Here is a 27,570-nt window from a genome sequence, read left to right on the forward strand (position 1 = left end):
CCAGTAGCCTAGTTTGGAGGATGAATTACATGATCATCTTATATTTAAAGAAACTAAGTTTTTAAGCAGCGGTATTCAGTTAACACTGAATTGAGGCTCAATCCACTTAGAATCTGTAACTATTTAGATATAGCCTGAGCAGAAACTGCACTTGCCTTTTTAGTGACAAAAAGAAACCTGAAACAATTTTATGGGGAAAAAAACTTGAAAAAAATAAAAAAAACTGTTCTCAATTTTACATTAAAAAAACCAATAAAGATGCTAAAGAAACCAAGCTCGTCCCTGCTTAGCCTGAGACATAGCTATTGTGAGCACAGAATACCCATTTCTGTTAGTTTAATAGACAAATCAGAATGTCTGACCAGTCTGGTTTCAGTTGCATGTATATATATATACATATATAGCAGTATTGCCTTTCTCTAAATTAGGCTCCACATGCTACTTTTCACGAAGTTAGAAGGGCTTCTTTCTAGTTCATGCAATTTAATATTTTACTTTATCGTCTCTTTAATCTTTCTCTGTATTTTTTTAAAAACGATTTTTCTAGGAATTCCCATTTTCCCTATTTCTACTCCAAGTCCAGAAGATCCAGTAGCTGGAGATATAAAAGGCGAGTACCCTCTCTTTTGGTTTAACTTCAATGGAAATGTTGTGCTCCATATTATTTTTTTACTTCCTATGCCTGCTACTACGCCCAAGTTCAAGTGTTCCTTACTGGAGCCTGGCAGGTGCCTTGCAGGTATCATTCTCTATGCCAGTCTGTCTTTTGCATGATGTTCCCTGATTAAGGAGACTAAACAGAGCTTGGATTGTATGTCACTTGCTTCCTCAGAAACTTCCAGTGGCAATCAGTTGCCTGCTGCCTTGTTTGGGGTCTACAAACAGAGACCCTGAGAAAGGATTTGAGCCCAAGCAGTCGATCCTGGAGGTGATCCCAGGAGACATCAGTAAGGGGGTGAGTCAGGGAGTAAAGGGATCCAGTATGAAGATGCATTAGCAAGCAAGGTCCTCATAGCACCTGGAGCTCCGTCCCTCTAGGCATCTCTAGGAGACAACATAGAATTCGCTCGGCATTATCCCAGCTGACAGGATAACTTCAGTTACCTGCCGCCGACGAGGGGCTGCTTCTGGGGCTTGGTGTGCTGGGAGGCTGAGGAGCTCCTGCAGCCAGACAGGTTCCCCTGGGCAGAAGTGTGCAGGGAGCAGCCTTTGGGGTAGGGTGGTGAGTACTGGGAGGGTGTGGGTGCTACACTTACCTCATCATTCATTCTGCAGGTGTTAGGATCATCTGTCATGTGCCCAGCACCATTCTGGCTGCTGGGGACTTAGCAGTGAACAGAATAGAGAAAAGTCCCCAGCTCTCCTATAGCTTATATTCCAGTGGAGGGACTCATACAATAACAAAAATATATACAAACCACTAAAAAATGAAATCTCTGATATGTTAGATTATGATATGCAGGGTTGCGCCCTGCACAAGGGTGCTACTTTTAAGGGGCGGGGGAGCCTTTCACATTGTAGATATAAACTAACCCATACGAGGAATATTCTAGGTCTTGAGATTTGATTCTGGAGCTGGGGGCAGTGTTCTAGGTAAGCCCACAATAGCACACGCAAGGACACACCCACTCAGGAAGGCACACTGCTCCAACATCCAGGCACAGCACACGCACACAGCCCATGACTGTGCCCCATCTGGACCATGTTGACCTCACCCACTGAGCTTCTCACCCCCTCCAGGGCACCAGTAGCAGCCTGATGGTCACATGACGAGGGAAGGGAGTGAGTACCAGGGGTGTGTGAGTACACCTGCCCCTCCTCCTGGTGTGTCCAGTGTGTGGGTGGGCAGAGAAGGGGCACTTGGGACCAGACAAGAAGATGGTCTCTAGAGAGTTCTTTTCCACAGAAGACTTCCATTTCTTCTGTAACAATATAGCAGCTCAAGGCTGCAGAAGACAAGGCGAAGTGCGGGGCTGGGGGAGGGACAGGCGGATGCTGTGATGGGAACTTAGAGACCCTCTCTTCTGGCTGTTCCTTTTTTCTCTCTGTGAAATAAGTTTCAAGGTCAGGGCAGGAGGTGAGGTTGGGGAGGAAGCTGTAGCGTTGAAGATATAGAAGGTATGAAAGTGTCATCCTGGGATATGGGGGAGAGCATGGGCTTGGGGAATGTTGTAGGATTTGGGGGCAGCGCAGAGGGCTTACGTGCGCATAGCCAGCTCCTCTGGCCAAACCATGGTGCTCTGTGTTGTTACGCGGAGTTATTTCCGTAAGCCTTCACCAGACACTTGGTCACCTGAGGACAGCAGCTATGCTTCTAATTCCTGCAGTATCTACCCTGCCCGTAGCGGGTGGGATCCTGACCATAGTGGCTGTCTGCAAATGTTTCCTTAATGTTTCTTCATTGACTAGAGTGGAACTCAGCTTTTGAGCCTTGATTACACCACGCATCTTGGGTTTTCTTCCACAAGAATGTCTTAGATCTCCCATTTACTGTTTCCAGTAATCCTTTTGTTATTCAATTCCTTTTCCTCCCCAGGTAAGACTGGCAGTGACTTGGGGCAGGGGGGAAGAAATCTAATTGAATTTGAAGGGATGTTCAGACATCTGTTACAAAATACAAGGGAAGTCTTAGAACACCACCTCAGGGAAAAGAAGTTTCAATGAGTGCAGTAAGATCTGTTTGGGAATTTGAATGCACACATATCACTTCAATTTGGTCTTTTGTTATTGCATTTTAAAAACATACACTTTGGGGCCTGACTCCCAGCAGTGAACATGAGAAGCTCAAACATCTCGGGGCACCTGGGTGGCTCAGTTGGTTGAAGATCTGACTCTTGGTTTCAGCTCAGGTCGTGATCTCAGGATCCTGGGATCGAGCCCCACCTCGGGCTCCCTGCTCAGCAGGGAGTCTGCTTGAGAATTCCTTCTTTCTCCCTCTGCCCTTCCTACTCATGCTCGCTTTCTCTCTCTAAAATAAATAAATCTTAAAAACAAAACAAAAAGAAGCTCAAACATCAGAAGATGCAGAACACTGGCTAATACTGAGCACCCTCCTACCCCTGAGAATTTTAATTCATTAAGGCCCATTGGTGTTTCATGTTTCCATGTTTTCTAGTACAGTGGTTCTTTTTTTTTTTTTTTTAAGATGTTATTTATTTATTTGACAGAGAGAGAGAGAACACAAGCAGGGGGAGAAGCAGGCAGAGGGAGAGGGAGAAGCAGGCTCCCCGCTGAGCATGGAGCCCAACATGGGGCTTGATCCCAGGACCCTGAGATCACGACCTGAGCTGAAGACAGATGCTTAACCGACTGAGCCACCTAGGCACCCCTAGTACAGTGGTTCTTAAACAGGACTGTGTTTTAGAATCCCTTGCTTTTACAAAGTAGAAATTCCTCTGTAGCACCCCAGATCCTAATCTAGTTTTCCAGAATGAAGTCCAGGATTGTATTTTGAACAAGTTTTCCAGATGATACTGATGTATGTCTCTTGTTAGGAACCACTGCTCTCGTTACTGGAAATCCCATTTAGGGGTTGACAAACTGTTACCCCCAAATGGTCAGATGATAAATGTTTTTGGATTTGTAGGCGAAGTTGCAAATACTCGATGTTGCTGTTGTACCAGGAAAGCGACCGTAGACAGCATGTACATGAAAGATCTAGGCTGTGTCCCGGTAAAATTTTATTTACTAAAACAGGATGGATTTGGTTCTCAGACCATACTTTACAGATTGTGAGATTATATCAGAATTTCAGGGTTTAGGATTCTGTACCCAGGCAATTGTATTTTACCAGGAGATTCCGAAGTGCAGCCAAGATTGAGAACCACATCACTGGAAAATCCATATGCTCAGTTCCAGACAGGATGACGTGAAGCAAAAGAACAGAGCAGTTTTGCAGATCAGAATGTTTTCAGGTTGTTTTTATTATATTTCATGACCTTGGATATCACTGAGGTTTTCTGGGTCCAAGGGATCATTTATATCCACTTAAGATTTATTTCTAGGAAGTCAGTGTATCATGGACACATCTTCAAGGGCTCCCTTTGAAAATGATAGCGTATGCAAAACATACACTCTAGGCACATGCACATGTTTATGCCTCCAAGTTCAAAGAGCGGGGAACAGCAAAACAGCAGCTGCAGAAACTTGACCTAGGAGATCGAGGCGATCTGGGGACGATTATGCCCATGGGGCCTGAAGACATGGGTGCCCAGGAGGTTTGTTGACAAATATCATGAAAAGGGTTTGAGTCCCTCCAGTCACTTTATAATTAGCTGCTTGCCTTTGCCAGAGCTTTGAGGTCAGTGTGGTTGGGGCTGGAGGACACATTCACTATGGGAACTCAGAGGTGGGGGCCACAGCCGTTAGGACATGCTTTCCTGGCTGTGTCCTTCCCTGGGGCCAGGCATGTCATCTGCTTGGCAGGTGGGCCAGTCGCTGTTGTTGCAGAGACCTGTCAGATAAGGCTTAAAGACGGACAGGCAAATCCTGGTATCTCTGTTGGAGGCTCTGTGTGGATGCCTATACAATAGAATTCAAGGGATGGTGTTTACTAAAAAGAATTGAAGGTATTCAAGAGTATATTTAGTGTGTTTTTCATTCATTAAACATTCCCTAAGTGCCTCCTCTGTACTAGGTACACTCCCTGCTCCCTGGACTCTCCTTCCTAGGGAAGACAGGCAGGTAAACTGTTAAAACAGCAGGAGCTAATGCTAAGTCTGGGCGAGAACACAAAGGGGGGAAGCCAGCAGGAGGGGTGTCCTTACAGAATGAAGGGAGGGAGGGAGGCAGGCAGGAAGGAGGAGGGTGGGAGCTGTGGGGAAGCTTCCCCAGAGCGGGAGAAGGCTCTGAGTCGTGGGGCATGACGGAGTTATCCAGGCAGAGGGACAGCTGAGAGAAGGCATGGGGACAGGAGTGGGACGGCAGGTAGGTCACTGGGGCTGAGTCAGTGGTGGGGGGAGAAGTTCAGGAAGAGGAGAAGATTAGGGAAAGACAAGAGCCGACAGCCAGGCTCAGCTGTGTGGGTTGCAGGGCGCAGCTGCACCCCATCTGCAGGGGCGCCATATCCATGGAGGACGCCAAAGATTTGTATCTTTACGGTGACCATTGTACGGCAAGTGTCAGAAAAGCATCTTGAGAAGGGACGCTTTTCCTAGGCTTACGATGTCACGCATGTCAGACGTTGGGTTGTGTCCTGAAGGCATTGTCTCACCTTTGAGGAATTTAAACTGGAAAATGGTATGAGAAGGTTGGTGTTTTAGAAAGATCAGTCTTGACACCGTTATGGAGAATGGATTGGAAGGGGCAAGATGGGAAGCAGTCAGCCTGGTTAGGAGGCTCTCAAAATAATCTAGGCGAATGAGGATGAGGCCCTGAACGAAGGCTCTAGAACTCTGGAAGCAGGGGAAGATTCCAGAGACTTTCCTGAGCTATAATCACTATGACCTGATGGTGAGGTGTGGGGAAGTGAGGGTCAGGGAGTCGTGAGGGGGGCCTCCAGGTTTCTGACTCTGTGTGGGATGATTTGCTACGTAAGGAAGAAGAAATGTTGAAAAGTGAATTTCAGAAACAACTTAAAAAAATGCATAGGTACTAGATGCTTTCTTTTCTGTTTATAGGTGGTTGTAAATCAGGATTCTTCGGGCCTTGAAGCCAACATAAAGTTCAAGTATCTTATTGAATTCCAATGCTTGGTTTTAATGCCCAGACTGTACCTGACAGTCAAATTTTCTCTTTCCTGTGGACTCACATGGTGGTCTCAGGGTTCCTGGAGGGTGAGAATGGAAACCGCAAAACCTGTTGTGACCTGGGCTCAGAAGTCGCACCAGAGCATTTTCACTTGCTTCTATGGGTCAGAGCACAAGTCATGAGGCCATTAAGTGATTTCAGTAATTAAAGTGTTGGCTCAATCTGTTAAGAGTCCAACTCTTGGTTTCAGCTCAGGTCATATCTCAGGGTCCTGGGATGGAGCCCCATGCCGGGCTCTGCACAGAGCGTGGAGTCTGCTTGAGATTCTCCCCCCGCCCCCCCGGCCTCCGCTTATGCTCTCTCTCTCTCAAAATAAATAAATAAAATTAAAAAAAAAAAGTGTTGTGAAAGACCAGCGTAGTTAAGATAGAGGAGAAGGAAGGAGGGAGCCTGCTCATGCAAATGGGTTGGGGAAGGTGTTCCCAGGAGCTGACTCTGAACTAAGACCTAAGGGACAAGAAAGAACCAGGAGAGCGCATTACAGGTGGAGGGAACAGCCAGAGCAAAGGTCCTGAGGCAGGGAAGTGCTGGTTGGAGGGATAGGAAGCAGCCTGGCTGCTGGGAAGGCCTTGTGCCTGGAGGGTTAAGCAAGACAACCCAAGCGTAGCCCCCCGAAAGCCACGGCTGGCACATAGTAGGGCTGAATTTATGTTAGTTTCTTTTCTTCTAAAAAATGGTGGAAGGTAGAAATATGTTAATTATGGTCGTGAGATAGGAATCTATTAAATTGAAGTTTTACTGCATAAGGCTCTGATTTGGAAAAAAAAAGCAAAGTGTTTCCCCAGGGGTAGATGTTGAAAGATTGTAGCTGCTTTGCAAACGAGTGCCCACCCTAGATGTTTCTTAATGGCATCCCAGACCTTTACTTCATGTTTGTTTATTTCCCTTTAACGTGTAGTGTTCTTGGTCAAGAATGTCTAGAAGCCATAGATGACTCATTATCTATGTTTACATGACAGACACCCGAGGGAAGGCAGGAACTGAGAAAGGAAGGAGACTGGAGGCCCCCTTCTGAGAGTCCTTTCTCCTTGCAGGGTGTGACTGTGACTTGGAAGGTGTTCTCCCCCAAATATGTGATGCCTACGGAAGGTGCTTTTGCCGCCCTGGGGTCGAGGGCCCTCGGTGTGATGCCTGCCGCTTGGGTTTCTACTCATTCCCTATTTGCCAAGGTAAGGGGGCAGCACACAGCACAGTGATCATCTGTCCCTTGAGATCAGTTTCCTCTTGAGGAAATGCGGAAGCACTTGCTGGCACAGCTGTGTGGCCTGCAGGTTAGCCAGGGAGCCCCTGGCTTATATATGCGTGTTACAGGTGACTGTCCCCCTACCTGGGCCATGTCACCTCCCTTCTTTTGTCTTTCCCACCCTACCCCTCCTCCTGCTCGGTGGTAAGCACATGGGCTCTGGAGCTTCCCTGGGTGGGAATCCTGACTCTGGAAGGGATGTGGTAGCTGAGCAGTGTTTAGGAGCCTGATGGGCAGAGGAGGAGAGGAGGCAGGATTCCAGGGAGAGGGACCAGCAAGCATGAAACCACTCATTTCTCCCCACTACTTGTTCTGTGTCCTGGTAAGAGTCGCCGAAGGAGATGGAGGGTGGGAAGAGGAGGTGTCTGACCCAGTCCCTAGAGCAAAAGAGGAATGTAGTGAGTGTTGGGTGAATGAGCAAATGAATGAATGAACTTGCCCAAGTGTTCCTCTGCCTCCTGATCCACAGCCTGCCGTTGTTCTTACCCCAGCAGTGAAAGGGAGGGAAGAGAAGAAGAGAGGATTACCAGTCAGGGCTCAAGGCAGGAACTGAATACTCCTCTAGGTGTTATAAACAGACAGGGACTTGCAATCGGTCCTTAGGTGCTCAGCTCAGTCATTAAGGGCTGGAGGGCAGTCTCCAGGCGGGGCTTTCAAGGAGGCTCCCAATAGAAAGGCTGAGCATTATGCCTGGATTGCAGCAGCACAGCTCCAGGACAGAAGGACCAGTCCTGCTGCCTCCACAGCCATCGCTTGGTCCCGGGGAAGCTAGTTGGGGCTCAGCTGCGGAAATGCTCAGTAGGTGCAGAAGGCAGCCTTCTCTTCACTTCCACCTTTCTAATCTTATTCGAGTACTAATTATTTGCAAAACCAAGTTGGCATCCAGACATCCAGAACCCAACTCCAGGAGAATCTGGAAAGTGCTGTTTGGAGCTTGCCAGCCCCTGAGCACAGTTGGAGGCTACAGTCAGTATTGAGCAATCTCATCTGCCACGTCAGTCACTAGAAAACCAGGGAGGCAGGTGCAGGCAGGGCCGACCCAACCCCAATCCTGGAGCTGGAGGCTAAAGTGATGAAACACCAGGTTCGTACTAGGTGTCCCTTGGGGCAAGTTGCTTAGCCCCTCTGTTTCTCAATTGCGTCGTAATCGTGCAGATTACAGACACACTGACTGTGAAGCTCTTAGTGCCTCGGAAGAACTCATTTGTATGGAAAAGGAAACGGCTCCCTTCTCCTCTTGGTCCCCTGTCACACTCTGTCCACAGACCTCTATCCTCTGCTCCCGCTGTCTAAGCCTTTGCCACTGGGAGCCACAGAAACTCTCCCTCAACCAGAGAAATTCACTATTAGTGGTTGGAGCGCCCAATACGTTTCCCATGGAAATAATCAGTACGGGTGATGCTCATGTTCAAATTGTGTGAATCCCACTAGAGGCAAATTCTGTTCAACTGGCTCCACAGTGTTGCATGGTAACCTCGTCCTTGCTCCTGGTATTATTTCTGCGGAAAGATATCCCAAATCATGAAGTTTCGCGCACAAGTTGGGGATGATTACATTTCTATTTTAAGCTGGAGACCCCACGTGAGGAACCAGTGGGAGGGAGAGGGAGTGGAGACTCTCCATTTCAGATGTCCATGAGGGCCAAGCCCAGAGGAGCTCATGGTGGGAGAAGGCAAGATGATGAGCAGTGAAAATGAGGTCTTTTCACCAAAAGCTGGAGAAGGGTTGGGGCAGCCAGGTAGTTTATCTCACTCACCTCCTGTAACAGGCAAGCATTTTCTTTAAATTTTTTTATTGTTATGTTAATCACCATACATTACATCATTAGTTTTTGATGTACTGTTCCATGATTCATTGAGGCAAGCATTTTCTAGCTGCTTTTTGTTTTGTCGACCACTCCCCCAATTATATTGTAGACGTAAGCTGTTTGGGGGCAAGGCGTGGACAGAATGTCTCATGTTAATTTTCTAATAATCTGCTGACATTCAGGTTAGTTCTGCTTCAGCTGCCATGCTTGTGACTGAAAGTATCCCAAAGGTTATCTTTTTTCCTCCTCCTTACCAGCCCCAACTCCAGCCTCATTCTGCTAGAATGAATTCCAAATATTCCAACCTAGTCATTCCCTTGAGCAAGGCTGTCACATTGTGCTTTTGTGTCTATGGATATAAAGGTGAGGAGTAATACATTAATTTTAAGAATGCTCTTTTTTCCACACTTCTTCACTACTAGAACTAATTCATTTTAAGACAGGTAGAAAATACAAAGGTGTATTCATGACAGAGCAGAGGAAGGTGAGACTTCCAGAATGGCAGAGTAGGGAGCTCAGTGGGACTCTCTCTCCAACAAAACAAAACTTTAGCTGGGAAATAATTTTTAATAATCATTTAAAATCTCTGGAAATTGTCCTAAGAGCAAATGAAGAAACATTTATTTAAGAAAATCTAAATATCAGTAAGATCAAGTCTGACATTTGAGCTCCGTTACCCCCTCCACCCCAACTGTGTGTTGTAGAAGCTCTACCGTGGGCATGGACAGCCAAGAAGATGGGGGTTCACTTTCTTCTAAATTTCTGTTCTGGGGCTACAGTTTCACCCAAGGAGGGGCAGGCTGCTGGCATTTCTCATTGCCCCCTGGCTTGTGTTATAGAAGCTCTATTCCAGGTAGGCTCAGCAGAGAGGACCATGTCTTCTCTTTCTCCACCCAGCCCCACCTGTGTGGTGGAGACTCTACACCAAGCCCTGCAGGCTGAAAATACTAGAACCTGATCATCTGCACCCCAGCTAGCTCATAGAGTGGAGGTCCCAAGCTAGGAGAGGCAAGCTGAGATGACCAGGAGCTACCACTCCTATGCCCGATGCCTGCTCGTAGAGCACGGGTGTCATGCCAGGAAAAGCGGGTCCTCAGCTTCAAGTCTGGTGGTCCAGGGGCTCGGCACAGCCTGGAGGACAGGGAAGTCATAATGATAAAGAGTTCGGAAGCTCTGTCTGAGGGAATTATTTTAATAGAAGGGGCCAGAGGGTGTTGAAGAAAACATTGTAGATCCTGGTGTGGAGCAATTACGAGGAGGCTGGTAGCTCTGGTATAAGCAGGATGGCAGAGCAGCGGGAAGTTTAGTAGAGAGAATCAGAGGAAGTTCAGCCAAGAAGAGCCCTTCTGATGTCACAGATAAGTCTGCAGGTTGGGAAGGTTGTGTGCATGTGCTAGATTGCACCTCCTCAGGAGGAGTCCAATCAGACGGGGGAAGACTCAGAAACATCCCCATGCTGCGCACAAATCCATTACCTTAGGGTCGTAGTCACACTGGCAGAAGGGGTTTAAGCACAACCTCTAACCAAACATTGACCAAATAAGCTGCTCTGACACAGGGTAACTCCTAAGGAGTCAGGCTTAAAAAAGCTAACTTAGTCATCGATGGTTATCTAGAACTGTGTGGTGCTCAAGGCTGTGCCCTCTCAGGAGTGACCAGAGAGGAAAAGTCGAAACTAGTAGTCCCTGGCTGAATGTAAGGGAAAAATGTGAATTCTCCACACTGTGGTAGCAGCCTCCAAGCTATACACATATGTAATGGGAAAGGGTAAAAATCTGACCGGCCAAGCAGGTTCAAGCACAACGTTCAACCAATCAGTTGCTTGTGTGGATCCAGGGGTGCCGCTGGGGTAGCCAGGCCAGCAGATAAACACAAGGGGGAATGTCTGAGTGGGAACATCAGAGGCTGGACATTGGAGGGGAAGCAGAACTTGCAAAACTAATTCATCCACATCATTAAACAACCAACCAACTAAGCAAACAAAGAACAATTCCTGTGGTAGCCAGTGTTTTATATGTCACCTAGAATGTCCAGTTTTCAAAAATAAAAAGAGAGATATGCAAAGAATCAGGGAAGTATGACCCATACACAGGTGAAAAGCAGGCAATAGAAACAGCTTTTGAATAGGCTCAGATGGTAGATTTAGCTGTGACCAAAATAGCTGTTATAAATATGTACAAAGAGGTAATGGAAACTATGCTTAATGAATTAAAGGAAAGTATAATGATAATGTCTAATCAAATGGAGAATATCAATGAAGAGATAGACACTATATAAAAGAACCAAATGGAAATTCTGGAGTTGAAAAGTAAAATTGAAATGAAGAATTCACCAAAGTGATTCAGTAGTAGATTTGAGCCAGCAGAAGAATCAGCAAACTTGATGACAGATCAATAGAGATTATTCAGTCTGAAAAACGGAGAAAAGAAGAATGAAGATAAATGGACAGAGCCTCAGAGAAACAGGAGACACCAAAGTGCACTAACATCCATGTAATGGGAGTACTGGAAGGAGAGGATGGAGGAAGGGCCAGAAAACATAGTCTAAGAAATAATGGCAGAAAACTCCCCAAATCTAATGAAAAACAATCTACACACTGAAGAAGTTTAATGAATTCCAAGCAGAATATCTGCAAAGAGAGCCATACTCAGACTTCATGGTTTAAATGTTGGAAGACAGAAAAAAGTCTTACAAGAGCAAAAGAAAAATGACTCAGTCCATGCCAGGGAATCTGTTAGAATGCTACCCGATTTCTCATCTGAAACAATGCAGCCTACAAGGCAGTGGGGCCACACAGTCTAAGAACTGAAAGGAAAATTTGGTCAACCAAGAATTTTATATCCATCAAAATTATCTTTCAAAATGAAATCCAAATAAAGATATTCCCAGATGAACAAAAAGAGAGAATTTGAGGGTAGCCTACTTGCCTTATAAGAAATAGTAAAGGGGGTTCTTCAAGGCTGAAAGCAGGTGATGCCAGACAGTAGTTGGAGTCCACCTGCAAATATAGAGTGTTGGTAAAGGTAATGAGGTAGGTGTAGTGGTCTGCTTGGACTTCCGTAACAGGGTACTACAGACTGTGTGGCCCAAACAACAGTCATTCATTTTCTCATGGTTTTGGAGGCTAGAATTCTAAGATCAGGGTGCTAGAAAATTGATTTCGGGGGGGGGGGCACCAGTGTGGCTCGGTGGGTGGAGCCGAGGACTCTTGATTTCAGCTCCAGTTGTGATCTCAGGGTTGTGGGATCGAGTCCCACCTCCAGCTCCGAGCTCAGCATGAAGTCTGCTTGAGAGTCTCTCTCCCTCTCCCTCTGCCCCTCCCCATACTCTTGTGTGTGGGTGCATGCTCTCTCTCTCTCTCTAAAAAAAAAAAAAGAAAGAAAATTGATTTCTGGTGAGTACTCTTCCTGGCTTGCAGACAGCTGCCTTCTCCTTGTATTGTCACATGTTCTTTCCTCTCTGTGTGGGCAGAAAGAAAGAGAGAGAGAAATCTCTGTTATTTCTGCCTTTCTTAAAAGAATAGTGGTCCTGTAGGATTAGGACCCCACCTTTATGATCTCATTTAACCTTAATTACCCCCTTAAAGGTCCTATATCCAATTACAGTCACATCAGCAGTTAGAGCTTCAACATATGAATTTGGGAGGCACATAATTCAATCCATAATAGTAAGTATTAGAAAATATAGTATAATTGCATATTTTTTATCCTTTCTTGTCTTGATTGATTTTAAAAGAAATTGCACAAGACTGTACACACACACACATACACGTATGTCTGTTAGGTGGGCCTATAACATACATAGCATATATATACATAAACACACGTGTGTGTGTGTATGCCTATCCCATACAGAAATGTAATATGTTTAACAGTAATAGCACAGAGGAGATGGGTGAGAATGAAGTTACAGATTGGAATAAGGAAGTGACATCACATCTATGGCAGGAAATGAAGAGAACCAGAAGGGATAAATAAGAAAGTTTATTAAGATACTCTATACATATGTATGTTCTCTTTTTTCTTCTATTGGCTTCTTTAGAAGATATAGATTATATAAATAAGTATAACAATGTATTGTTGGGTTTTGACGTATTTAGACGTAATACGTCTAGCAGTAACAGCACAAAAACAGAGAAAGAATGGAGTTATGTAGGAGTAAGGTCTATATTGTCACTGGAACTAAGTTAGTATAAATCTGAAGTTGATGCTTTGAAGATGTATTTTGCAACTTTTAGAGCAACCACTAAGACAATAACAAAAAATTAAAAACGTTGAAGTAAAATGTGATGCTAGAAAATATTCATTTAATACAAAAGAAGGCAATAAAAGGGGAATAGCAAAACAAAAAGATATGAAACATGTAGAAAACAAAATGCAAAATGGCAGAAGTAAACCCAACTGTATCAATAACAACATTAAATGTGAGTGGATTCTACAGCATACCATATACCAATATTAAGCCCAGTGGATCAAAAGCCCAGATATATGAGCTTATTAGCCTGTAAAGCTCCTAGAAGAAAGCATAGATGTAAATCTTTGTGACTTTAGGTTAGGCAATAATTTTTTAGATTTGACACCAAAAGCACAGGCAACAAAAGAAAAAAACAGATACTGGACTTTAAAAACCTTTGTGTTTCAAAGGACACTATCAAGAAAGTGAAAAAACAACCCATTGAATGAAGGAAAGTATGTGCAAATCATGTGTCTGATAAGGCACAGATATATAGTATCAAGAATATCTAAAGAGCTCTTACAACATTCTAATTAAAAGACAACCTAATTAAAAAATGGACAGAATATTTGAATAAATAGTTCTCCAGAGAAGATCTACAGTGGACCAATAAGCACATGAAAAGATGTTCCACATCATCAGTTATTAGGTAAATGCAAATTAAAAGCACAATGAAATATCATTTCCTATCCACTATAAAGGCAGGCTGTAACAAAGGTTGGCAAGGATGTGGGGAAATTTGAGCCCTCCTACAGTGCTAGTGGGAATGCACGACGATACAGCCATTTTGCAAACAGTTTTGCTATTTCTCAAAATGTTAAGCCTAGGGTTACCGTATGATCCAGGAAATCTACTCCTAGGTATATATCCAAAGGCAATGAGAATACACAACCACACAGTAGCTTGTATACCAATGTCTGTAACAGCATTAGTCAGAGTAGCCAAGAAGGGGAAACAAACTACATGTTCATGAGCTGATGAACGGATAAATAAAATGTAGTTTCTCCATATTATGGAATATTATTGGGAAAAAAAAGAAAGAAGTATGGATACATGCCACAACTTGGATGAACCTTGAAAACATGATGCTAAGTGAAAGAAGCTAGTCACAGAAGACCACATATTGCATGATTCCATTATATGAAATGTCAAGAACAGACAAATTCATAGAGACAGGAAGTAGATTAGTGGTTGCTTGGGGCTGGGATGGAGGTGGGTGGGGTGGTGGGGATGGGGCAATGGGGATTGACTGATAATGAGTATGGGGTTTCTTTTGGGGGGGACAAAAATGATTCTAAAATTAGATCATGCTGAGGGTTACACAACCTTTTGAATACATTAAAAAACATTGTACATTTTAAATGGATAAATTGTATGGTATATGAATAGTATCTCAATAAACCTCTTTTTCAAAAAGATAAGGGTGGGGGAATCCAGCACATGAAAGCAGGGTATTGCCTCTCCAGACACACATCAGCCTTATCTCTCTGGAAATTTGCACCCATCTCTCCTGGTATCTTATTTACAACAGTGATAAAATGATATGCATTAGAATTTTGGAGTTAAAAGAAATTGAAATTACCTATTTTACTAACCTGAGATGCAGGGAAAGCTAGGTAGTTGCAGGGTGATGAGTAACACCACATTTCTTGACCCTCATCCCGGTGTACCTTTAGGAATTATATTCTCTTCCTTCACATCTGCAGCAGCTAGAGGTCCCAGGACCTCAAAAAGCATGAAGACTATGCTTCTCAGACTGCATTTTTCACACTGCAGGTCACCATCAGTGCACGGAGAAATCAATTCAGTGAGTATGGACCAGCATTAAAATGAAATAGAATAGAATAGAATAGAATAGAATAAAATAGAATAGAATAGAATATGCATTCTAAGCAGTAAAGAACTGTTTTGCAAATTTCTTGTTGTTCATAGTTATCTCCTATAATAATAAATATCATTGTTTCTACATCTTTATCATCTGTCAATCTCTGTGTATGTTTATTGGGTTACAGTGTAAAATTTATTTCTTTTTAAAAATTTTTTAAATTTATTTTTATTTTTTTAAATTATGTTATTTTAGTCACCATACAGTACATCATAAAATTTATTTCTTACTGTGGATGTAGCTAAAAAAAAAATTGAAAGCTACCGTGTTATGTAATCCTGGAGGATTTTGTCTATGATTCTGAGTAGTTGGTCACTTTTCTTTAATTCTACTCTTTGGTTTTGTGGCTTCAGACTTTCAAATAGTTACTGTCTGAAAATCATGGAGTATTTGGGTGAATTTAGGATCCCTCTTTCACCTGGAAACTGTTGCTCAGTAGATTGCAGCAATCATCTGATTACGTTTCACTTGGGCCAGTTTACATTGCATAATTCCTTCCTAAACCTGTTCAGGGGGCAAGCAACCACTCTGTCTTATTTTTTATACTTTCTCTATAGGACAGGAGTAAGGACCAAAGGGCATGAGGAACTCATCTGAGATGCATCCCCTGTTTCATCTTTAATCCATAGTCTTTCTTTACTCTTTTGCCTTAAACCCAGGAAGAAGGAGGGAGAATATAAATGTTAATGTCCTGAGATTTGACCTTAAACTGGGTTTTGACTTAATGATTGCTCCCTTACCTAAGAGAGTGCTGAAAAGCTCTAGAACTTGCTAGCATATTCATGTAGGTGCAGGGGGACAATCATCAGCACTGAGTGAAGTAGAAAAGAGCCACGGGTTTAGTTACAGCAGCTGTGCTTTTTCAATACATGAATTATATGACATTCAGTTGCACCTTAATATGGCTTAATCTGCAGTTTCTTTAAAGGGACGCCATGATTCTGATTTGCTTATAGGAGCTGTGATTATTTTTAATGCTCTGCCTATTGAAACATGGATTTCTATAATAAACCTCAAACTCTGGTCATTTTTTTTTCTTATTTATTTATTTATTTGAGAGAGAGAGAGAGAGCATGAGAGGGGGAGGATCAGAGGGAGAAGCAGACTCCCCGCCAAGCAGGGAGCCCGATGCGTGACTCATTCCCGGGACTCCAGGATCATGACCTGAGCCGAAGGCAGTCGCTTAACCAACTGAGCCACCGAGGCGTCCCTGGTCATTTTTTTTTTTCCGCTTAAAAAAAAGATGACTTTTTAAATATATGCCCTCATTCTTTGAACTGCAGTACAGTATTATTCCATCTAGATGGAATTTGTTTATCTTGCTCATGCATCTGGAGCTAAAATGAGAGAACGGGGCAATAAGACCCCTCAGCCCCCAATTGCCTCTGTAAAGTGAAAAAGGACACTTCCAAAGATCCGCACTAAAATCCATGCATTTCACTACTAGAAGAATCTCATAGGCCCTCTCTACCTATGTCTCTCTCTCTTTCTCTCTCTCTTTTTTTAAATAATTGTGCTAAGTTTGGTTGTTTTCTAAGCCACACCCATGGTGAATTAGAAACATAAAATTAGAAGGGAGGGGAAAATTGCTAAGGCAACACACTGACAGTAAGGGAGGAAACCAAAGCAGACATGAAACTGAAGCAGTATAGCAGCTTGGGACCATTTGGTGAAGAGCAGATAATCCTCCTCAACTCAGGAGGTACAGAGGATGTCACTGTTAGAATAAGGAAATGAATACCATAATAATGGCTCTGGATCATGGTGTAGTAGTGAAATTACGTCTGAATATGTGTTTCAGGAGGAAGGAAGATACATCAGACATTTTGGTAAGAGCACTATTTGGTAAGAGTACTTTTAAAATGAGAATATTTTGGTGATTGATGAGTCAATTTTGACTCCATAGTTTCATGTGACAGAAAATGTAACCTAACCTGGCTTAAGGCAAAAAGAATTTATTTGTTGTAATTGAATAGTTCTGGGCATATTTGGTTTCAGGAACAGGTTGATCCTCAGAAGATGTTGGCAGGGTCTGTTTTTCTCCATCTCTCAAGCCTGCTGTCTTGTAGATTGGCTTCATTTTGAGGTCCCAGGTGGTGGTAAGATGGTAGCTGACACTTCTTAGACATACTAGACATACGTTGCTATGGACTGAATTGTGTCCCCTTCAAATTCATATGTTGAAGCCCTAACCTCCAAGGGGACTGTATTTGGAGTAAGGAAGTAATTAAGGTTACATGAGGTCAAAGGTTGGACCATTGATCTGACAGGGTTAGTGTCGTTCTAAGAAGAGACACCAGTGAGTTTTACAGACACTCTCTCTGCCATGTGAGGGCACAGGAGGAAGGCGGTTGTCCAAAAGCCGGGAAGAGAGTGCCCAGGAACCGAATCTGCTGGCAGCTGGTACCTTGCTCTTGGACTTCCCAACCTCTGGAACAGTGAGAATGTTCAAGCCTATGGTATTTTATTACAGCAGCCTGACCAGACTGACATTCATCCTTCCAGGTTCAAGTCTAGGGAAAAAGAGCATGCATTCCTCCAGGCCAAGTCTGTTCTGACTGGATCATGTGCCCATTCCTGAACCAAGCCCATGGCCGTGGCATTCTGTGCTCTGACTGGCCAAGCCCGAGTCTCCCCACATCCAGGGAACCACGGTGACGTCCATAGTCTGAACAGTACGGTGGAGGAAGGAGAAGAACTGCTCCACCCTCACCACCATCCCGCCACTGCAAAATCAGGATGCCGTAACCAAAACAGGGTGGCAGAACTGTGTGTTGCTAAAATCATCAGCAATCGGAGAAAACCTAGTTCCCCAAAGTGACCAGTCCTATAAGAGATTAGGAATACCTATGAGGTTTAACTGTAGCATCTTTCTTTCCTAAGAAGATGACACCTGATAAGAAAACTCTTCAATCAGCCACTGTGCATAATGCCACATTCCTTGTTTAAATGATAGAGTCTGGATTTAAGAAAAATAAGAATGTATCTTCTCATTTATATTTTTGGTACAGCTGGTTTGGAGCTCTGCTTCCAAAGGTCAACCAAAGTCATCTGAGCTCACTGGCCAAAAGGCAGGCCAGGGAAACACAAGACTGAGAAGGTGTGCCAAGGGCTGCAGAGTGGGGCCGGGGGAGAGCAGCAGGTGCTCCCTGGCTCCCTGGGTGACTGTGTGCGGCCGGTCTCTTTTGGGTTCTGGCTGTGGTTCAAAGTCATGGCTCAAGTGGAAGGAAAGGCTCACATAATGAGGCAGAGGGGCAGGTTCATTGTGTACACTAGTCCCATGCCCTTGCGGGAGAAAGTGTTGTTCAGGCTTTGGAACTCCAGCAGGGGGATGAGGGGGGAGCAGATCACCTCAAGTCCTGTCTCAGTGGACCCTGCCAGAGCACATCCAGCCTCAGAGGAGCCTACCACCCCTGTTTGCCAAGTTTTGCAGGAAATGCATCATCCACCGTATCCCTGGCATGGTGTAAGCGTGTACCTTGAAGCTTGTGGTTCCATTTGGACCGCTAGGTTCTGGAAGAATTCTGTCTGTGATAGTCTCTCTTCTCTTGCTCTTTCCTTTTTCTAACAGCTTTTGTGATCTTTTACAATTTTCCCTTGGGGGCGGCTTTGAGGCTAGTGCCCGAGACTCAGACTCACTGAAATCTGAGCTTAGTCTAACAGTGAGGTCCAACACAGTATTTTTAATCTCTGTTTTTTTTTTTTTCTTAAGACAAAACTGATTGGCCACTGAATTTTAGAATAAAATCAACATGACCCCAAATGCTACATCAGATGGTCCAGTATATTCTAGCCAAAAAAAATGTTCTTACGGCTTTGCTCTATATTGTTTCAAAGATTTAAAAAATCTTGAGGAGGAATTTTAAAACCCTTCTAAGTTGTTCTTGCCAACAGCAGTTCTGCATTCATGTTTCGCATTAACTTAATTTGCTCCAGACCTCTCTAAATACAGTGCCATATTCTTATTTTAATTTCAACTCACGCAAGTGCCCTGCAGTTTTCTTTTTCATAGGGGAAAGTCAAATCATAGATAGGAGACCCCATTGGAGAATTGTCTATATGTATTTAAAACTTGTGTTTACGTTGATATCTGGTTCACCTCTTTATCTTCAATTACAGCATACAACTATAATTCTCTCAGTTAACTTGGTCATTTGGGGGGTTTGCTCCCCCCTTTTCCTCCTCCCACCACACCCCCAGCTTTTCCTCTCCCCTCCATCCCTCATTCCTGTTTTCCTCTCCCTCATGCTTCTCCTCCCTCTCCCTTCCTTTCCTGGTGCAGTTTGCTGGCAGGAACTAGTCAGCACTGAGAACAGAGGCTAGGAGGGTGTGGGTTGTGGAAACAAGTGGTTCTCCCATGCCTTGGAACCGAAGGGGTGCTAAGTGGAGCTGCCCCCAAACCTCAACCACACTGACCTGACCCGGGGCCAGGAACTGTCCCTATTGGAGTTTGCTGTAGTCCTTGGGTTGTGGTGACAGATCTTTCCTTAGAAAACTATAAATAGGTTGCCAGTGCAAGACTAACCTCCTACCTGTCAGCATAGTCCCATGAATCAGACAAACCAAACAAAAGAAGAGGCCAGATGGGCCCAGCTAATGATGGATGCTGCTGCAGGGAAGGTTTATGGCTCAGGATGCTCCCGGGAGACCCCTCCCCACTTTCCCAAGAAGGGAGACAAAACCCTAGGGCTGGGTGTGGGGAGAAGTCTGAAGCCATGTTCAGTGCCATTGGGTCTTGAGCTGGTCCTTCACTTTGTAATTCAGTTTTTGTCTAGGAGAACATCGAGGTGGTTGGTTGGAAGAAACCTGAGAATTTTCTGTAGATTGAATCTGCCCGATGCCCAGGTAACCAGAAAGGTGGGTGGTAGTAGGTGCTGTGTTACCAGCTGCCGGCTTTGTGGCTTTGACTGGAGAAGGTGCCAGCCTGCTTTTCCAACAGAAGGAAAAGCTCCAAAGTCCTGGGTAGCGTCTGCATCCCGGAAGCAATAAGGAGCAATGTTTACCTTGTGATTTACATGGTGTCTGTGGAGCCTCATCTCATCCGATGAGCTTCTTTACTGATGGAGAAGAGGACGGCGTTACTCATACAATACCTGTCTCTTGGCAGTGCTGCAGGATTCAGTAAGGGAATGCATGCCCGCACAGGGTGGACCTGGGGAAGATTTCAGTAGTTACGTGTTCTTTCAGTGAACAAATAGGAACATATACTGGGACCAGGGCTGCATGTGATGCTGGAAGACATTGGGGAGCATAACAGACACACTCCTTGTCCCTTTGGAGCTTGACTGTCCTTAGTTTGTATACTCTTTGGGGGTAAAAATGTCTTAAAGCTGAAACAATGAGGAGGTGGCGAGAGGTAAAAATACTCCAGAAACTTTAAAGGACCTGGACTGACACAAAGAGCAGCATGAGAGTGTTTGTAAGACATTATAGCATTTCCAAGAGGGAGGAGGGGCTACCAGTGTTGAAGTTTGGGTTTGGAATTTGGCAGCTGTCCCTGCTAGCTGGATTGAAGTGAGACGTGTGATGCCAGACTGAGGAATTTGTGATTTAAAACAATGTGCGGGCCTTTAAGGCTGGGTCTTTGTTTTCACCTCTGGAGGGTAACTGTGTTTCCTGAGGACAACGTCTGTGGCCCGAGGAGCCAGGGACCATGTCCCCCACATTATGCTGGTTGGAGCTGCCACGGCTGGGCTGGTTAGGGCACTGGGCCAGTGTTTTTGTATTCACTTTACTTTAAGACAGAAATAGCAGAAAGAGCTTATGTTAATCAGGGCTCTCCAGAGAAACAGAACCAATAGGATGTAGGTGTGTGTGTGTGTGTGTGTGTATGGGGAGAGATTTATTTTAAGGAATTGGCTTACATGATTGTGGGGGCTGGCGAGTCTAAAATCTGCAGGGCACGCTGGTGGGCTGAAGACCCAGGGAAGAACTGATGTTGCAAGTTCAAATCTGAGGGCAGAGTTCCTTCTTCCTTGGGACCCTCTGTCTTTCTCTTAAGGCTTTCGGCTGATTGGATGAGGTCTTACCCTCATTGTGGAAGGTGATCTGCTTGACTCAAGGTCAACTGATTGAAATATTAATTATATCTTAAAAGAAGAAACAATGTTCACAGCAATATCTAGATTGATGCTGGCCACACATCTGAGCCTCATAGTGTAGCCAAGTTGGCATTATGAAAATTAACTATCACAGCACCCAAGAACGCTTCCTCAATAATGTGCCCCTTGGTGGGGACATGATCTCTGCAGATAGGCCCCGGTGGGGGGGTGGTGGGTAACAAGGGGCTGTGAAAGAACTCTGACCCAGAAGGCAGTAGGAGATCGGAGGCCTTGTCCTGCTATTTGCCAAGAGCCGGCTGAGTGGCATTGGGCATGAGTCTTCATTTCTCTTACAGCTTCTTGGCAGTGGTGGGGGCGGGGGAGGTGCTTCATACTATGTCAATAACTCCCTGGCCCCTCTTCTGGGTTTTGAGCTCTCTGAGTCAGGGAATGTGTGTTTTTCCTAATTACCTCCACCCCCACATCTAGTCCTGGTGCCACTGAGCGTAGTAGGCCTTTGATCCAAGTCTGCTGGATGGAGGAATATAAAGTGGGAGGGTGGAGTGGTGGTAAATGCTCTGGGTCTGTCACTACCTAGCTGTGCCTCTCTGAACCAATCCCATAGCGAGAACTTGCATTTGGGTCTCTCTGGCCCACCGCCGTGCTCTATCCAGGCCCCACACCCCGCTGCCCTGGGTCTGACAGATGTCTTTTCATCCAGCCTGCCAGTGTTCAGTCCTTGGCTCCTACCAGACGCCCTGCAACCCGGTGACGGGACAATGTGAATGCCTTCCAGGGATTACAGGACAGCGGTGTGACAGGTGTCTCTCAGGAGCCTATGATTTCCCTCACTGCCAAGGTAGGGAAGACATCAGAATTCCAGAGGGCGGGTTCCTTTCTGAAATGTGTGCAGCCAGACTCCCAGACACGCCTGGGGGACCCACCACTGGTCGCCTTTACACATTTGACCCTCATCTTCCTGGTTCCTCCCCAGTTTGTGTCTGTTGAAAATGCACGTATCCGATAACGCGTCCTCAAAGGAAATCGGAAATGATTTATTCCTAAAAAATTTTTTAAATTCTCCCCATTATAAATTTATATTTCTTGATTTGCATGTCAATTCCTGTGTATAACAGTGTGGCCAAGGTGACTCCTTTGAGCTACACCAAGTGTTCCTTGACCCCTTCCCAAGGCACCCTGGCTTCTCTCTGGTTCCAGGCTCGCAGCACTGATGCTGGCTGTTCTGTAATCCCCTGAGGGGTGACTCTAGCAGGTCCCCTTGCTAGCAGGCAGAGCAGGACCTATGCTGTGTCACTGCCCCGCCTCCTGGGGGCATTGTCCTCACACAGCACAGGTGCAAGGGGAGGGGGGTGACCTAGAGTCTGGTTTGGAAAGAGTGAGCCAAGAGGGAAACATTGTCACTGCCTTGGGCCATCCTCACTACTTAATACCCTCCCCCCCCACCCCACCCCGCCAGGAGACGTTGAGAGTCTGCCGTACTCTGTGGCAGGAGGCACAGAAATAAGATGCCCGTCACATTTCCCTGTGCTCTCGGGGGCATGCAGCCTTCAGGGGCAAGGAGCTCTGGCAACGACTTTAGAGGCCCCTTTCCCTGTTGAGAAGAGGTATTTGAGGAAGGCTGCACCAGACTTTCCACTTGGCGATTACGGCTTTCTCTGACTCCTTCCTGCTCTTGGTAGTGCTCTGAGCTCTGCATTCCGAGCTGTCTGAAGACAGGGCCCCAGCGCCAACCTGATTCCACAGAACCTCACTCACAAGAATCCTCAAGAGACTGGGTTTTCTTGCCGGTAGAAACTGTAGCCAGTAGTCAGAGGGGACATTTTGCTTTCGAGAAGGCTAGGGCATTCTTACCCAAACCCTCTTCCTTCTAATAGCCATACTGCTGTATAATAGTAATGCTGAGACTTTGCAAGATCCCCCTTTATTGAAGAGAGATTCTATTGGGCTTGTGATACTGTATTGACTAAGGCAGGAAAACAAGCTAATTCGTTTTAGGAATAATTGTAGTACAGGTGGGTAACAAGGGGATTGTGATAATTAAAGAATTACGTCTTGGTTGACCAAAATATGTACTTAAACAAATCTGTAGCTTCTATTTAGCGGACAATGAAAAAGTCTCTTGGTACAATATTGCCCTCTTCTGGACAATCCTAAAGACGTTCAAAATTCTGGAATCTCTTTTCCCCAATCTCCTTCATCATCAGTCAGAAATGAGTAGTAGGCAGGGGGATGGAGGTAAGTGGCAAAAGGGGTGTTTTGGGAATTAAGGACCCTAAAGGTTATTCGGGGTGTGCCTTTTTCTGAATTGCATGCAAAGTCCTTGCCACCCATCTATCAAGAAATACAAATGTAGGTGCATTGTTTTTAAAAACAAATAAAACTTTTAAAACTTGAAAACACCAAAACAAGCCATATTTCTAAATCATGTGCAGGTTCCAGCAGTGCCTGTGACCCAGCCGGTACCCTGGACTCCAGTTCGGTAAGTAGAGGATTATAAAAGGGTTGCAATTCTAACTGATGTATTTGGATACATATTACAGACTAACACATTTGGGAGCTTCCCGAAATAAAAAGTCAATTAAAATAAGACCCGAAGCCAAACTGCAAAAGAGGTCATTCATTGTTCTTGTTCAAAGTGCATATGTGATATTGTGAATACCGTGGTATTCCGAGGAGGTTTCTAAGTGCTTTAGAAATGGTTTGTCTTCTTAGCTTCAAAGCCTGGAGATGGTGGACCTCCAAGCATTCGAGGGACTGAGGAAGAGAGGTTCTGCGTCCTTACAATGAGGCAGTGCATCTTACAAAAGTACTTTTAGATAAACATCATTCTCTACTGATCCTCAACATGTTAAATATTCAGATACTTTTCCATTTAAAGGAGTAGTTCTTGCTGTCCCAGAATCAACAGATAATGACAATGTTAACAATAAAAGTGATTTTTAAATGTTTCTTTTTCTGTACTTTCCAATTTTGTTTTAACCACAAATATGGATTATGTGTAGAAAAAAATAAATGAAGAATAAAACTAAAGCCATGGGCAGTCTGTTGAAATCAACAGAGTACTTTTTCTCCCCCTCTGGGTACATTTAATTTACTTTTCACGGCCAAAATATAATTCTGTGGCAAGCTTTGTTCAGAACATATGTTTGAAAACATGTCTTAATTTTGAGATGTCAAGTGTTAATTTGATTTTCTTTTAAAGGGATATTGCCAATGCAAGGCTCATGTTGAAAGTCCTTCTTGTAGCATCTGCAAACCATTATATTGGAATCTGGCCAAAGAAAACCCCAATGGATGTTCAGGTGAGGTTTTTTATACATAATAATTTACTATATTGCAAATTCCTCCTAATTTTCTCTACTTCAGTGACTAAACCCACAAAAGAGCTATTTATTTAATAAGTTCAATTTGTCTGAAATCTCGTGTAAATGTTTTGATATTTTTTCCTCTGCTTTTGGCAGAACTTCTGTCATTTTGAAAATCTCAGCAAGGGATTTATATCCCATTTCCATATGCATTTTGTTGTTTGCAAAGGCAGCTACTTGATAAATTGTTTATACCGCCTTGTTTTTTATAACCCCTCTTTTGGGTTTGGTTTTATTTTCATTTTATGCTTATTGAAGCCAGGACAGGAACTTAAAAACACCAAGCTAAAGGTGGTTAAGTGGAGTGGATATGTCCTTAAATAGAGTATGTTTTTGTCTGTCTTTCTTTTTCTTTCTTTTCTTTTCTTTCTTTCTTTCTTTCTTTCTTTCTTTCTTTCTTTCTTTCTTTCTTTCTTTCTTTCTTTCTTTCTTTCTTTCTTTCTTTCTTTCTTTTTCTTTCTTTCTTTCTTTCTTTTTCTTTCTTTCTTTTTCTCTTTCTCTCTCTCTCTCTCTCTCTCTCTCTCTCTCTCTCTCTCTTTCTTTCTTTCTTTCTTTCTTTCTAAGATTTTATTTATTTATTTGACAGAGAGAGACACAGCGAGAGAGGGAACACAAGCAGGGGGAGTGTGAGAGGGAGAAGCAGGCTTCCCGCGGAGCAGGGAGCCTGATGCGGGGTTCGATCCCAGGCCCCTGGGATCATGACCTGAGCCGAAGGCAGATGCTTAACGACTGAGCCACCCAGGCGCCCCTCTTTTTTTTTTTTAATAAAGATTTTATTTATTTATTTGAGAGAGAGAAAGTGCGAGTGCACAAGCAGGGGGGAGGGGCAGAGGCAGAGGGAGAAGCAGACTCCCCGCTGAGCAGGGAGCCCCACTGGGGCGTGGGGCTCGATCCCAGGACCCCTGGATCATGACCTGAGCCTAAGGCAGACACTTAACCAAATGAGCACCCCAGGGACCCCTAGAGTATGTTTTCATGTAAGCATATCAGTAATGACCTTGACATTAGAATCATTTAAAAATCCCATGATTTTGCAGCCTTTGTCTTAGAGCGGTCATCAACTAGCCATTACTCCTTGTAGGTGGATGGTATTGATCTGGTGGTTCTGCTGACCCCAAAAAGCAGTTCCATTTTAGGCTTCAGTGGAGCCAACGGGAATTCTGCTGAGGTGTGCCTGACAGTGACCCCACATGTCACGTAGCTGCTGTGTCATGTTTTCAGAGCCAAGGGCTGTCCTCTGGGCGGCCTTGGTCCAAGAACGCTCTCTTCTCTTCACAGAATGCCAGTGCCACATGGCGGGAACAGTGAGCGGAATCGGAGAGTGTGGGCAGGTAACGCAGCCCATCGTCTGTAAACCAGGGCAACGTTAGAGCAGTGGATGGTGGGGTGTCTGTGGGAGGGGATTAGTGCCTGTGTGATTGTACGGGGGGGTGCTAATCTCTCTGGACGTTTTCAGATCCTTGCTAACTGCTCATGTTACACAGTGAGTCACTTTTAAATCTTGAAGATGAGCAAATTGTGCGATCTTACCAAATTGTGTCATCTGGCTTATTCTGCAGCGAGATGGTGACTGTCACTGCAAGTCCCATGTCAGTGGCGATTCCTGTGATACGTGTGAAGATGGATATTTTGCTTTGGAAAAGAGCAATTACTTTGGGTGTCAAGGTAAATAGTTCCAGTGGCTCCCAAGGAAAGCCAGTGTTGACGGGCAAAGACTGCTGGGATTATCTCTCGTCTCAGTTTTTTCTTCCTGCAGTCTTTCTGATGGGATGGGGCTAAAAAATTCTGTTCCAGGGAATTTGGCCAAATACTCAGTCGAAACGAGTAGTAAATTGCAGTTGGGGCTGCTGCTATTTCTCTTCTCCCAGCACGTTGTTGGTTTAATTAGAGAAAACGTCATTGGGACGGAGGGGGAGGCGTCTGTTAATTTCATAGATAGCATCAAGATTTGGTCATTTGGAAGATGTATTTTGTATTATCTGAACAGCTTGCACCCGATTTTAGAGGTAATACTGTGTTAAATACACCTGCAGGCGTGTGGCCCCACAAGGCTTCTGTTGGATCTCTCCCACAGACTCTCAGTAGCAGAGTTGGTTACAAGAGCATTGTGCTGCTACATCGTGTTTAGCTCCCGGGCTCCTGGCCCCTGACGCTGGACAGCAGTGTTGGGGCTGACATCCAGGCGTACCCCCAGCTTACAAGTGGGCTTTGGGGGGCACCTCCCATCTCCCTACATGTTTCTAACATCCGCGGGCTATGAGATGTGGCAGGGCTAAGCAGCAGCCCTGTCCTTACTGATTTCTGCTTCTCAGAGAAGGAGGGAAAGCTTTAGCGTGGAGATGCTGTGATGGGTCACTGCTACTGTTCCTTGACCTGCAGGGTGTCAGTGTGACATCGGTGGAGCCGTCACCCCCCTGTGCGGCGGGCCCTCGGGAACATGCTATTGCCAAGAGCATGTCGTGGGGAAGGCGTGCCAACAGTGAGTCTCCGGGAGGTCTCCTCCCGTACTGATGTGGTGGGAGATTCTCGGAGAGTCCTGTCTGTGCCGACAGTCCCGGTGAGGAGACAGGCCGTCCTAAGGAGAGAAGGCAGATGAAGCTGTACTGTTATTTGAAATCTGGATGCTTGTCAGGGGCCCCAATTAAAGCAGGAGGTAAGGTTGCCCTAAAGACATCCACTTTGGAGGTCACAGAGCCGCCTCACTGGAAAGTTCCCACAGGTACAAAAAGCCAGGTGGACAGGACAAGAGCTGGGTGCTTGAGGTGGGTTCCCATGGCTGAACCTCCATGTCAAAGTTGCAGCTCGGGGGGACCCAGCAAATGGGCAGGTTCCTGGGCCCAGGAGATGCAGGTCCAGCTTCTCCCTTGCGACCCATGATGGAAGGCTTGGAGAGGATGCGTGCATTACACTGGGTGTGGTGGGAGGGAAGGGGAAGAAAACTCTAGAAGCGGGACGAAGTCCCTCCTCTTATGCAGAAGCTAATTAAAATGAACTATAGGAACAAGGGAGCGAGTGGAGACTGAGCTCCCAGAGGGGCTGTTACCGGTACAGCAGCATCCTGTCTCCATGTCCTGTCATATTTAACAATTTCTAGATTTAAAAAAAAATTTAATTCCAGTATAATTAACATACAATGTTATATGAGTTTCAGATGTAAAGTATAGTGATTGAACAATTTTATACATTACTCTGCTCATCATGATAAGTGTACTCTTAATCTCCTTCAC

At 44.8% G+C, this 27,570-nt stretch overlaps 1 protein-coding gene across 5 annotated transcripts in view; it reads left to right on the plus strand.

The window, feature by feature from the left end:
• Nucleotides 1–27,570, plus strand: part of LAMA3 (laminin subunit alpha 3) — a 257,294-nt gene that overhangs the window by 88,540 nt on the left and 141,184 nt on the right. For all 5 annotated transcript variants that reach the window (XR_003517036.2, XR_003517037.2, XM_027576786.2 and 2 more), the window contains exons 11-18: nucleotides 548–610; nucleotides 6,783–6,917; nucleotides 21,679–21,816; nucleotides 23,411–23,457; nucleotides 24,181–24,280; nucleotides 25,622–25,674; nucleotides 25,903–26,008; nucleotides 26,723–26,822. Coding sequence is in view for 3 of the 5 variants with exons in the window: in XM_027576786.2 (XP_027432587.1) it covers nucleotides 548–610; nucleotides 6,783–6,917; nucleotides 21,679–21,816; nucleotides 23,411–23,457; nucleotides 24,181–24,280; nucleotides 25,622–25,674; nucleotides 25,903–26,008; nucleotides 26,723–26,822 (742 nt within the window). In the remaining 2 variants the exon portion in view is untranslated. The remainder of the gene's footprint in view (nucleotides 1–547; nucleotides 611–6,782; nucleotides 6,918–21,678; nucleotides 21,817–23,410; nucleotides 23,458–24,180; nucleotides 24,281–25,621; nucleotides 25,675–25,902; nucleotides 26,009–26,722; nucleotides 26,823–27,570) is intronic.

The sequence above is a fragment of the Zalophus californianus genome, chromosome 14, assembly GCF_009762305.2.
Source record: "Zalophus californianus isolate mZalCal1 chromosome 14, mZalCal1.pri.v2, whole genome shotgun sequence".
Classification (NCBI taxonomy): domain Eukaryota; kingdom Metazoa; phylum Chordata; class Mammalia; order Carnivora; family Otariidae; genus Zalophus; species Zalophus californianus.